Source organism: Astatotilapia calliptera, chromosome 18 (genome assembly GCF_964374335.1).
Source record: "Astatotilapia calliptera chromosome 18, fAstCal68.1, whole genome shotgun sequence".
Lineage (NCBI taxonomy): Eukaryota > Metazoa > Chordata > Actinopteri > Cichliformes > Cichlidae > Astatotilapia > Astatotilapia calliptera.
This window is the reverse complement of record NC_137439.1, coordinates 12,064,342-12,077,392: the sequence shown is the minus strand read 5'-3', so window position 1 is coordinate 12,077,392 and position 13,051 is coordinate 12,064,342. Positions and strand designations below refer to the sequence as shown.

Below are 13,051 nucleotides of genomic sequence, written 5' to 3'. Positions count from 1 at the left end.
TACACATCTAAACAGAGATTGCCACACAGTCTAGCACTCTGCGTTCTTGTGCAACTGGGACTGTTTTAACAATCAACCTATAAATATTGCTTAGCACAGCTAATTAAGTTGTGTAATTAGATGACACTTCAGCTGTCAGCTGTTCTACGGTCCCTCTAAGTATTTTTTACCTCTGATTAATCTAGTTCAATGTGTAGATATGCTAGCAACCTGAGGGCTTTTAAGCAGATAATTAGCTCAGCCGTATTTGCTACGCTCCACCCTTGATTGTGTCATTCATCTACCATCACATGCTAGGCTGCAATAAGGGTAAAATTCTGAATATCTTATGTTCTGTGACAAAAGTATGACATTTGTTGATTACATTTTTATGGCGATTTCATTTACATAATATGCATAAAATGTGTTCTATGATGCAGCACCTTGTGTTCGCCCGCAAACAAGGTCTCAGCTTTCCTTTCTTACGGTATAAAAAAGGAAAAGTTTTCACAGTAGTCATCCCGAACATCTTAGATCAGAGCTTTGCCATCAATCCAGACTAAGCCACTGCTTCTGTAAAGCAAGGGACACCTCACCTTGAGTCTGTCAGGATGTATTGACGTATCCGGTTGCTGCCTCGCTTCTGTGTACAGTGACAGATAGACTCCAGCGCTGCACGTCACAATGAGGTCAACTTTAAAGATGCCATGCTGGCATTTGCTCCAGCATTGCTCAGCTCTAGTGGACCAGTTAATGATTCTGGGCTTGTAATTATGCTTCAACTGCTGCTCTGAGTCATAGCCAATGCTTAAAGATTGCTATTACTACAGTCAGACACTATGCTGGACTAATTTGCTTTATCATCTGCTGGATAAAATAGAAATTTTCATTTGAAATAGATGCTCAAAGTTCAGTCAGTTGGGCTTTTTTTCAGTTTTCTCCTCTTCTGGGCAGTTTTGTGAAAGTTTTGATGGTAGTTGGAGTGACAGCTTTAATAACATGTTTGACTTGTTCCATATTTAGTATCCTATTGTCAAAGTAGTATGGATGGCTCTTATGTGGTCTTCATGGTGACAAGACATTGATTTATATTTCCTTAGGGCCCGAAAGGAGAGACGGGTGAGAAGGGAGAAACTGGGCCCCCAGGAGCTGCTGGACCCGCCGGTGCACGTGGACCCCCTGGAGATGATGGTCCCAAGGGTAACCCTGTATGTCAGCTGCACAAAAACACATACACGCATCCATGACTGATGCACTATTAGAGCTGCCAGCGACAGCGTCATTGTGTCATATTTCTCAGTCGAGCTTTCTTCTGCCACAGCTGTTGTTGACACAATGTCAAATATGTGAAGCAAGCTCACTTTTTTCAATGCCTCGATGTGTCTGCAGGGTCCTGTCGGCTTCCCAGGAGACCCTGGCCCCCCTGGTGAGCCTGGTGCTGCTGTAAGTGCTGCATTTATCCCTCAATCAGTGGCTTCATGTTTGCAGTATCACAGAATTTGATGTATATGCATCATAATAATTATGGCTATGAGTTAGTGGATTTTAATGATTGTCAGTTAACTCGAAAACAAAGAAAATATGATCAGTTTTTCAGTATTATAACTTTACCTTTTCTTTTTATCTGTGAAAATTCTTTTTGATATTATAATATTGTGTCTCAGGACTATAATTGATTAATGGTGTTTTGTCTGCCTCATTTGTGTATTTTGTTTAGGGTCTGGATGGTTTGCCTGGAGACAGAGGAGATGATGGAGAGGCTGGGCAGCCAGTAAGTCCAACATTATCATATTACTGTAAATGTGAGAGAACGGAGCAGGATTTACTCTTTCATTAGTTAGTCGCAGTCTTTCTTAGAGTTTAACATTAAAAATAACAGTAATGGAAAAATGAAGATAAAATTTCTAATAGTGTCTATTACAAACAATTTCAATTTACTTCTGCTGTAATATATACAGTTTACAATGAGGAAGCTCTAGTAATAACACAGTGAAGTGAGTGTAAAAGAGACCAAAAAACTGTTTCATATCCATCCTTTAAAACTGGGTATCTCTTTTTACAGATGTAGAGATATCTCATTATGTAACATCACCCTCCATTTTTATGAAGTGGAGTTAAGTGTTCTGTCTATTCTACTTTAGGGCCCTCCAGGTCCATCTGGTGAAGCTGGAGTACCAGGACCTCCTGGCAAAAGGGTGAGTACATTTCAAAAATGATGCATGCGATGATACTTTGATTCGAGGCACAGCATTCTTAACATGCTTAGTGCTACTTTACTATCCACGGCACGGTGATACATATTTATGATCACATACTCGGGTCTTTAATTGATCCATGGTTTCACAGGAAATTTGTTCCGTTAGTTAAATCCTAGAGTAACCAGTAATTTCCATGAGCAGTCATACTGCAGGACAGTATTGGCGTATTGTGAATTTGACTGGCAGCAAGAGTGAAAGAGTAGGACTGCTGCTGCTGCTAATGTCAGTAAATGAACTTGTCACTATAATTTCAGGCACTCTGCACCCTTTCATTCACACCAGAATTCAGCTGAGATTATTTCATTTCACTTGGGCTGCTTTTTTTATGATGCCTTTCAATTACGGTAATAATGTTTTACAATTATCAATAAAGCATGTTGTTAATGTACCATATTAAAAGCTGCCACAGTGTGACAAGAGAGAAGGACACTTTCATATTTCAAGTTCTTTGGGGTTTTTTGTTTGGTTTTTTGCCAGCAGTGTGGTGCCAGTGAATATGCCCAATCAAGCACCGATTCCACACATTTCCAATTCAATTTTATTTATAAAGCACCAAATCACAAGGTACTTTATATTGTAAGGTACAGACCCTATAATGATACAGAAAAAACGCCAAAACTCATATGATAGAGGATTTGGCATAAAAATATTGTGGCACCACAAAATTGACTCCCTCAAAGCTGTAACAACTGACCTCAGTGCCTACGAGATGGGCTGTAGGACAAAATATACCAATGATTAGGAGATAGCACTTGCTTTTATGGAAATTTCCAGAGTGTTTCATAGTAATGTTACATAATATTTGTTAGGTGGTTCTGAAAAAGGCACCAAGTCAGGACTAATTGAATGCCAGCATCACCACTGGCACAGATTAGTGGCAGAAAAAAGTATATTTATATCTACAGCTAAGGACCTCGAGGAATAACTTTTGCTTTAAAATGAGCAGTCTGATATTGTCACAGGGGAGAAACATATCTCAGTGCCATTTTTCTGTACTCTTTTTTTTTGAGCAGTATTTTGACTGCAGGAATTGTGATTAAAAAGCTCTGATATGGCTTAAACACATTCATTTCTCAGTCCTATCAGCAACAAAGGGCTTGTGTGGAGATATTGTACAGCCCTGTGGGTTCTTGGACAGAAAAGTGATCACTGGATAGATATTGCAGCATTATCTGAGATTGAGGGTTCCAAAAACTATATCTACCTGTGGTGGTGGTGCTTTACTGCTAGAAATGTTATTCGTTAGGCATCAGGCGCAGTAGTTTGGATGTTTTAGATGCGATTCTGTGTCTTGGGATAAAATGGATGCGCGTGCATTTTAAAAACGTTGGCCTGGTAAACATTTTTTATCCAGAGAATTTGTATTCAAAGGGGTAGTTTGGTGGTGGCAGAGGCTGGAGAACAAATTAGACCCCAGTTGCATGTCCATATTAATAGACTTAGCGATATGATTTTTCATCCTTCTCCAAGGTAATTCTGCGTTAGTTTCTTGCCCAATATCTCCTCGAAATTGACTCAGGTTCGGTGCTCAATGATGCATGTGGCTGCTTGCCTACATTAGCACACATACGCACGGGTGCACACACACACATGGCCGCATCCACACAGTCAGACACACATTCACTAATGCACATACGCAGTTGCCAGTGCTTGTAACCTACATTGAGGACTGGTGGCTTTTGTTTGGTCTATTTGATTATGGGTTGTAATGGCAAATGTCAGCCCACTTACAAGGTTTTGACCAGAGGCTGTTTGGTGAAAATGCTGATGCATTTTTATCTCAGTATGTTTGGAATGTAGGACAATTTTCTTGCAATGATGTTGCCTGGTACTGCGTAACTCAAGGTCAGAGCATGCTTCAGATAAATAATTAGTATGTATATGAAACTGCTGTGTGTTTTGCAAATGTTGGATCATTTTACTTTTAGGGACAAAGTCAGTTGGTGTGTGCTTTTTAGCAGGTTTTACAATGATTTGTTTTCCAAGTATGTGCTTACAAAATCCTCATATTGTTTAAACTTTGTTTTTCCCAGGGACCCGCTGGACCAGCAGGTCAGGCAGGCAGACAAGGAGAAAAGGGATCTAAGGTAAGTTAGAGAAAGTAGGATTTTGTAAATTATAATCGTGTTTTGAACGGTGTTAATATATACTGTTTAATTTTTTTAAAAGTTTGGGTAATTATAACTATATTACAGCATTTAACCTAACTTATGAATATAATAAACGTGTTGATCCTATGAAGTATGAAAGCTATTTCTCTTACTGATGAACAAAGATTTGTCATCTTAATCTTCACCTTCAGCTTATATAGTGATTTTCAACTTTTTTGAGTACAGTAATTTGATTATGTTAATATGTCAAAATGTTAGCATGATTTCAGTTGATTTCACTAAAAAAGGCTAAAAAAAATCCATTGTTCACGACCACATGGCAGATAGACAAATCTACTGAATAGCTACTGAACATAGTGGACCATTTAAAGAGTAAGATATTTCAGTCAGAATTTGGCAGAGACCAAAAACAGCCAAGGGATTTGCTAGTAAAAAAAGGACTCCACATGAGTAATAAGGCTGCTCCAAAACTGCTGGATGTGTCATAAGCAACTGTGAGCCAACAAGATTGTCACAACTCCTTAATGTCTTTCTTTGCATGTTGAAATAAAATGCCAAATTTTTAAAATATTTGCAAAAATGTTTTCCAGCAAAAAGAAATGTCTAGAAATTCTGGAAAGAACAAGCTACATCCATTCAAAGCTTTTGCTCTAACATTTTCTTCAGCTGAATTGCACACAAATAGACAAATTAATAGCAACAACTTATTTCTGAGACTGTCAACAGATTTGATTGTTTTGTTAAAGTACACAATTTTCTGCACAATCAAAGATAATGATTGAAAGAGTTTAAAAATCATTGAAAGTTTTAAATTGTGTTGGGGTTTTTTTGTACACAAATCACACGGTTTAAAGAATTGCACAAACAGAAAACATGACAAATATCACTTCTTTTGTATTTTTGTCAGTCTCCATCTCTGACTTATTTTCAACACACGCACACACTCACAGACGGACATATGGACAAAGTGCACATTCTATCCACACTGAGGTAAAGGATTACACTTGATTTGACGGAGACAAGCCAAAGCCTGCGTGGTGATCCTTGAGTGTCAAATCCAGGCCTAATTAGTTGTCAGAACAATCTAATCCGCTCCTCCTATCATCCTAGTCAATATGACATCTCTGGAACTTCAATACATAAAAACCTGTCGTTCCTGCTCAGAGACAGCAGATGTGACCTGGTAACATTTGGTCTGTTTTGACGTCGCAAATCCTCAAATCCCTCCACTCTAAGCTTTTGCAGCAGAGAACATTCAGAATATCGAAATGTATGACTTTGAGATACAGGATTAGTTTAATTATCAAGTTGGACAGAGGTCATATAGTGTTGGTACCACAGGATTTTGCCTGTTAGAGCAGGGCGATATGACCAAAAATATTTATCACAATATACTTTTGAAAAGTTGCGATAACGATATAACTGACGATATAATTGACACTAGACAAAATACTTTACAACTTCTCAACTTTATTAGTGCAAAAAAACAAAACATCAATGTATTTTCACTTTAACAAGCAGCTTTTTTAAGTGCATTAAAGTTATATAAAAAATTAACAGTGCAAATGCAAATTCCTTGTTGACAGTTTAACGAAAAGGCATTTCCAGTGGAAATTGGCCGACATATCCTCAGCATAACCATGTATAAAATCCACAAAACTTAAAAAGAGGTTATACACACAATACGGTAATATTATGTTGAAGCACAGTACGTATCACTCCGCGAGGCACCTGTCTACCATAGCCGTAATGCTCCGACGATCCATCAAGCGGTGTGGCTTCGTAGCTTAGCAAAGACATACTGAAACATTTGACAGATTTTCAAGCGCCGTGTACCACATAAAATCGTTTCGAGGTCAGTAGACACAACCAGAATTCATACATAAGGCACATGGGATTATAAGGGGCACTGTCGATTTTCAGAAAAATCAAAGGATTGATTTTAAGTGTGCCGTATTTTCCAAAAAACACGGTAATAACGACGACCTGCTAGCATGCTCTACCAAAAATAGTGCTTTGTTGTGTATCTGACGGATGAAAGCTAAACCAGTTCCACACCACTGAAGTTGCAGCATTTTTACAAACCAATTCTGGTTCATCCGTTTCATTCAACGATCCGCTTTCGCCCTTCTCATTCTGCGTCGCCGCCATGCGCGTATGTAAACAAAGGCACTGCGCATGCGTGTTTTACCCATATTCTATCGCGATATTTCATTTTCCTATCGTTGCCCAACATTACACCGGTATTACCGTGAACGGTATGATATAGCCTATTGCCTGTATTGCAAAGCAAAGGTCCCTGCAAAGTTTTGACAATTGCCAGAATAAATATGTGGGTTCTTGTTTTGTTTGGATCTGCTACCCATGGCTGTATATAAGTGTGCATAATATCCAAAGACCATCTGTTTTATACATTTGATGAGAAAGTTAAATACAGTTAACATGGATTTGTTTGTTTTCTTTTTCTTTCTTTTTTTTGCCTACAGAATCAGAATCAGAATCAGAATACTTTATTGATCCCTGGGGGAAATTATTTTTTGTTACAGTGCTCCAGAAGTTTGCTTTTCAAACGGTACACTACTCGTGAATGACTTATGAAGATGATGATAAGGACTGATGTTACTTTGTTTTACAGGGAGAAGCTGGAGCAGAAGGACCTGTTGGGAAAACTGGACCTGTGGGACCCCAAGGTCCCCCTGGAAAGTCTGGTGCTGAGGGTCTTCGTGGAATCCCTGGCCCTGTTGTGAGTGGATCTTTGATAATCACATTTTCTGCACCATTATACATTTTATAAGCAAGTATTACTGGCAAATCTCCTAATAATTGTTTTATTTAATTATAAAAAATACTATTTTTTCTTATTTTCAGGGTGAGCAAGGACTCTCTGGTGCTTCCGGTCAAGATGGCCCTCCTGGTCCTATTGTAAGACATTTCCTTGCACCGCCCCCATATAATACTTTAATATCTGGAATATGAACTGCTTTCTAGTCATAATATTTATAAATCAGCCATTTTCAACAGGATTGTTATGACACAATAAAGTTTTTGGTGTGATCGTTAGTTTTGTAGCTCTGCAAAGAAGATACTGAATAGTAAACACAAATGCAGAGACCAGTGTCGGCTGTCATTGTAAGACAGTGTGAATTCATTTCACACTGACAGTTAGACTTGACAACCTGATTCTCTCTCCACAGGGACCACCTGGACTTCCTGGTATGAAAGGTGACTCTGGATACAAGGGAGAGAAGGCAAGACATTATTACGATGCTAATCTCAAATTGCTTTATTTTATATTTCTTGTGTCTGCTTATGCACCTTATCTGAAGCTCCCGAAGTAAGCAAATATCTCGGCCTGTCTCTTTGTTCACACTCCCAGTGAGAAGAAGAAAGGCTCTGATTTGTGAGGAGTCTTTCACACAGTGATTTAATGCAGTGAATGAATATGTATAAGCCCAATAATATCATCTTCGTAATGGTCATTGGTTTAATGCCAGCATGCAGTAGTCAGAAGCAGATGGTCATAACATTGCTCACCAGCAGGTGCTGAGACAGACCACCATTGTTAAATATGATGACTGCAATAAACACACTAATTATTTATATGCAGAAATAAGACAGCGTTAAGGCCATCTTGCCAGTCATTGTGAACAAACTCACATATGAATTAGCATATTTACTTTTCTTGTTGGTCGTAAATGTACAAACATTAAAATATTGCCGATATGAAAATGATGTAACATAATTAGTAAAAATATCTTCTTTTTGAATTGATTTCGTGCCCCTTTAATATATTTTGATTTGGCTTCTTCTTCTGGCTCTAGGGTCACCCAGGTCTAATTGGTCTAATTGGACCTCCTGGTGAACCTGGAGAGAAGGGAGACAGAGGTCTTCCTGGACCCCAGGGAACTGCAGGTGGCAAGGGAGAGTCTGTAAGTATCCCATAGAGTCATTATATTAGCTTATACAGTAAATGTGAAGCCTGTTAAGTTACACTGAACATCAGTTTGTTTGTGTTCTAATAATTATTCTTGTACTGCCACTTTGTTGCAAATAATCAATAATGAAAATGGGTTATCTGTCACTGCCTTTACTGCAAGACATTTTGAGTTGAATAGATACGACTTCATATCTTATTTTACACATCTATTCACTGCATGTTGATTGACATCATTTATTTTAAATTTTCAGGGCATTAATGGTCAATCGGGTCCTCTTGGCCCTCCTGGTCCTCCTGGAATTTCTGTAAGTTACAAATCTTGCCGAACAAACATGTTTTCCATCTTTGATTCAGTGTTGTTCACCTGTTAATATTGCCTTAATTCCCTTCAGGGCCCTCAAGGACAAAAGGGCGCAAAAGGATCAACTGTAAGTTGTAATCTTTCTTCTGCATTGTTTTTAAAAGAAGAGGCTTCCTTTAAATAAAATAAATCAATGATGACTTTTGTTTTCAGGGTTCAACTGGTCAGAAGGGAGACCCTGGATTGATTGGGCCACCCGGACCACCTGTGAGTTTATTGTCATTAAATTATACATTGTACATAATGCTCATTAACATTACATTACATTAACAATAAAGACTGTTACTAAACAGTTTTTCACAAACTAAAATTAGTGAGTTGCTGGTTTAGTAAATCATGGGGATTAATCAGCAAATATTTTTCTAGTCTATTAATTACTGTGGTAATTTCTAAATAAAACATGATGGCATGGTTCCGGCTCCTTAATTGTAATTATTATTGTGAATGAAGTACTTTGGTTTTGAACAGTTGCCCACAGGTCATTTCTTCACCTTGTGATTTGTGAACTTTTTAGACTTTTGTACTGTTAGACAGAAAAGTGTAGTTTACAAAAATTCCACTTGACCTTTAACCTCTGTGCTGCAGGGTCCACCTGCTGATGTCATCCAGCCCCTGCCTATCCAGCAGTCTTCCCGAAAGACCAGAAGGCAAGCTGAGATGCAGGAAGATGAGCCACTGGCAGACTACGGCGTTGATGGCGTGGAGGGAATGGAGGATGTTTTTGGATCTCTCAACAACCTCAAACAGGACATTGAGCGCATGAAGTTCCCAATGGGCACCCAAGATAACCCAGCCAGGACCTGCAATGACCTGCATCTTAGCCAGCCTGATTTCCCAGATGGTAAAATTGAGATTTTAACATTTAGTTATATATTATAAGTGACTTATAGTAGAAAAAAATGTGTATTTCTACATAGTTAAGCAGTCTTTTTCAAGCTGTTCATCATACCACCTCCTTATGTATGTCCCTGTTTCTCTCTTAGGTGAATACTGGATTGATCCAAACCAGGGCTGTATAGGAGACACCATCAAAGTGTTCTGTAACTTCACAGCAGGTGGAGAAACCTGCATCTACCCAGACAAGAAATCCACAGGGGCAAGTGACATTGACACCTGATTATATACAGTTGAAGCCAACATATTATCCTTTTCTCGCAGTCAATCAACAATTGATCTGCTTTATTCTAATAATAATAATCATAATAATAACACATTATAATTACATAGCCCTGTTCAGTAGGGTATTGACAAAGATTAGTGCTATTTGCAGTTATATGTTAAATGTCTGTTTACAGCAGTGGCAATACTAGCACTTTACTAGTTTGGTAATTCATTTAATTAATGTGTGATATTTATTGCAGGCTAGAATATCTAACTGGCCTAAGGAGTCTCCAGGTTCATGGTTCAGTGAATTTAAGCGTGGCAAAATCGTGAGTCAACCCGCACAGCTCTTATTTTCTTTTCTATTACCTCCCAGTAGACATTCACATCCTTTTCAGATAAGTTTTTCAATTTTGCTCCTCTATCATATTGTCTTGCTAACAGTTACTCTTTCCCACCAACATCTCTCCTTTCTTCCCCTGTTATACATCTCCCTCTCATATGCTTTGCATTTTACCTTTCCTCAATTTCCTTTTGTTCCTCCACTTGTTTCCTGTTACTTCATTTTTTCATTCCTGTCTCATACTATTTTTCAGCTTCACTCACCTCACTCCATCTCTCATTACCATAATTATATTTCTTCTTTCCAACTTTTACCACATCCTTTCTCCCTCTCTCAGATTTTTTCATTCTCTCCATGTTTCCCCAGTTAAGCTACGTTGATGCAGCAGACAACGCCATCAACCCAGTGCAGATGACCTTCCTGAAGCTGCTAAGCTCCTCAGCTCGGCAGAACTTCACCTACATTTGCCATCAGTCTGTGGCCTGGCACGATATAGATGCTGACAGCTATGACAAGGCACTGCGCTTCCTGGGCTCCAACGACGAGGAAATGTCTTATGACAATAATCCCTTCATCAGGCCGCTGATGGACGGCTGCTCGGTAAACACTAATTTTCTAACTTTCAGTTTGTAATTAAACTTTTTTTCTAAATCCCATGAAATCCTATTAATCCTCACAAATATGTAGACTACTGTAGAGAAATCTTAAGTAATTTTTATCCTGGAGAGAATAGAGTAAGAGTGAGATCAAGTGCAAGGTTAATAGACTCAATGAGGGCATTTAAAAGTAGATACATGCTATAACTGGATCAGTTAGCACTGATCTTTAACTAAAACGAGAGCCTGTTTCAAAATGGTGATCAGTTTAACTGGATCCAATGAATTAATTCTTAGTGAAACACATTTTGCTGTGTGTATAGGAGGTCTACGGAGTGTCAGAGGCTACAGCATACATTGATTAACAAATTTATTAGACCACTGTCACAGAAACAGAAAAACACAACTATTTTACAAATCTGTCAAAAACTAAAGATCAGAGAGTTCACAGCGTACCGTTTTTATAGCATAACTTTCAACCACCAAAACAGATTAATAAACTTTAACTCGGCATCTTGATCAAAACGTAAGCATAAAAATTGATTTCTGTAATTACTGATATTGTTAATTTGGGACATAAACCTTACATTGGGTTAAATTTGGTAAGCACTGTATAAATATGTATTAGACTAAAAGGCAAATGTCACTTTAGGTTTCACTGGATGTAATCGATACTATAATTATAGAATTCAGTACGTGGGTACGAATTTTTGTAATATTACATGTAATGTGTTAGCTATTACAATTTAAACTATATTTTTTCCACTATTTTGGAGTTGCATTAATTTAATAAGGTTTTTATCAGGTAGCTTGAAGACTAGTTTGTTGATGTTGGTTGTTTTTTTTTGTTTGTTTTTTCGCAATGTTTGACTAATAGACTAATTAGCTATGAAATTATTATTTGTTGTTTGTTATTTAATCAGTCAGTTGTTTCAGGAGTATCGTGTGCCAAAACCATCTATATTTTAAATAATGTTATATTATTTAGTACCTTGCGCTAACATTCAATTCAATTCAATAAAACTTTATTGATCCTGAAGGTTGACCATGAAGGAAATTGGGTTAACATGGTTAGTTTACTTTACTTGAACCACCTTAACAAAATATCTGCCTCCCTGTGCGCCCTTTTGTGTTTGTAGGCGAAGCAGGGCTATTCAAAGACGGTGTTGGAGATCAACACTCCCCGCATCGACCAGTTGCCCATCATTGACGTCATGCTGAATGACTTTGGGAAATCCAACCAGAGGTTTGGCTTTGAGGTCGGACCTGTGTGTTTCCTTGGCTAGACACACCCCTGCTCCCCGCTGAAGGACAGGGTCAGAGGGTATATATTAACACCCACATGCTGAGATCTGACAACCTTCATCTTCTCTCCCCGCGAAGCGAAAGCCTGTCTTTTCTTTTGTTGCCAAGAAGATCCACTCCAACAAGGAGAAGAAGAGTCCCCCAGGCCCTGTCATGAAAGCGCTGACCAGGGGAAACTGCTCCTCGCCCTTGTAGGGCCAGAATCACATGACTTTAACTTACTAATGGGAATGACATCAGGAAAAGGACATTTGATGCCATGGTGGACGGTGGCACACTTACAGCAGCAGAGAGAGGCTCCACTCCCCCTAAGCCCAATCCTCCCTCGTCCTTCCCCTACAACCACGCCTCCCTCTCTCGATGCTCCCGGTGCTGCTCTGAATACAACCACAGATGTGCTTTTGTGCAGAATCACAAAACACTCAAGGTGCTACAAATTTTTTTTTGATTAAACTGTAATTATTATTATTATTATTTGTACAATACTGTTCCTTTATGAATCCACTCTAAAAACCTGCATGTGCCCCGCCTCTGAAATTTTCAATAAATATTTGGTAAACAGCATTAGAATAAAACCTATTTAATGTCTGTTAAGAACAAATCTGATGAGAATTATTTTTTATTTTATATTTGACAAGAGCAATTTGTAAGTATGACGTAATCTTTTTGTAAATAACACAACTTTCGGAACTTTTATGTGATTAAAAAGAAACTGGAACACCCAACACAAACACCATTTTTTATTTTTTTTGTTTATTAAAACTCAGTTTGGAAACCAAGCCATTAAAAACAATTAAACGTGAATATAAATATTACAAAAAATGGCTTATTCTTTAAGACAGAATTTATTCCGTTAGATGCCTCTGTTACAAATGTGGACACATTTGGCTCTTCAGCCTTGTTTATAATCAAGTTTGAATACTTGATTGTGGTTTCTAACTTTTACGAAGAAATAATTCCAAGAAAAGCCTTGTTCATGTTTTCTTTGTAACAATGGACAAAATGTTTTCATGTGCCTTGAATTGTTCATTTAAAAATATTAAAACTGGATTCTCAAAAA

At 38.1% G+C, this 13,051-nt stretch overlaps 1 protein-coding gene across 1 annotated transcript in view; it reads left to right on the top strand.

Moving 5' to 3' along the window:
• Positions 1–13,051, top strand: part of col11a1b (collagen, type XI, alpha 1b) — an 80,161-nt gene extending 67,110 nt beyond the window's left edge. The window contains exons 51-67 of the mRNA XM_026148756.2: positions 1,080–1,187; positions 1,369–1,422; positions 1,697–1,750; positions 2,121–2,174; positions 4,271–4,324; positions 6,984–7,091; positions 7,217–7,270; positions 7,543–7,596; positions 8,170–8,277; positions 8,537–8,590; positions 8,678–8,713; positions 8,800–8,853; positions 9,232–9,487; positions 9,630–9,742; positions 10,008–10,076; positions 10,457–10,690; positions 11,826–13,051. Of these exons, the coding sequence (XP_026004541.1) occupies positions 1,080–1,187; positions 1,369–1,422; positions 1,697–1,750; positions 2,121–2,174; positions 4,271–4,324; positions 6,984–7,091; positions 7,217–7,270; positions 7,543–7,596; positions 8,170–8,277; positions 8,537–8,590; positions 8,678–8,713; positions 8,800–8,853; positions 9,232–9,487; positions 9,630–9,742; positions 10,008–10,076; positions 10,457–10,690; positions 11,826–11,972 (1,611 nt within the window). The 3' untranslated portion in view covers positions 11,973–13,051. The remainder of the gene's footprint in view (positions 1–1,079; positions 1,188–1,368; positions 1,423–1,696; positions 1,751–2,120; positions 2,175–4,270; positions 4,325–6,983; positions 7,092–7,216; positions 7,271–7,542; positions 7,597–8,169; positions 8,278–8,536; positions 8,591–8,677; positions 8,714–8,799; positions 8,854–9,231; positions 9,488–9,629; positions 9,743–10,007; positions 10,077–10,456; positions 10,691–11,825) is intronic.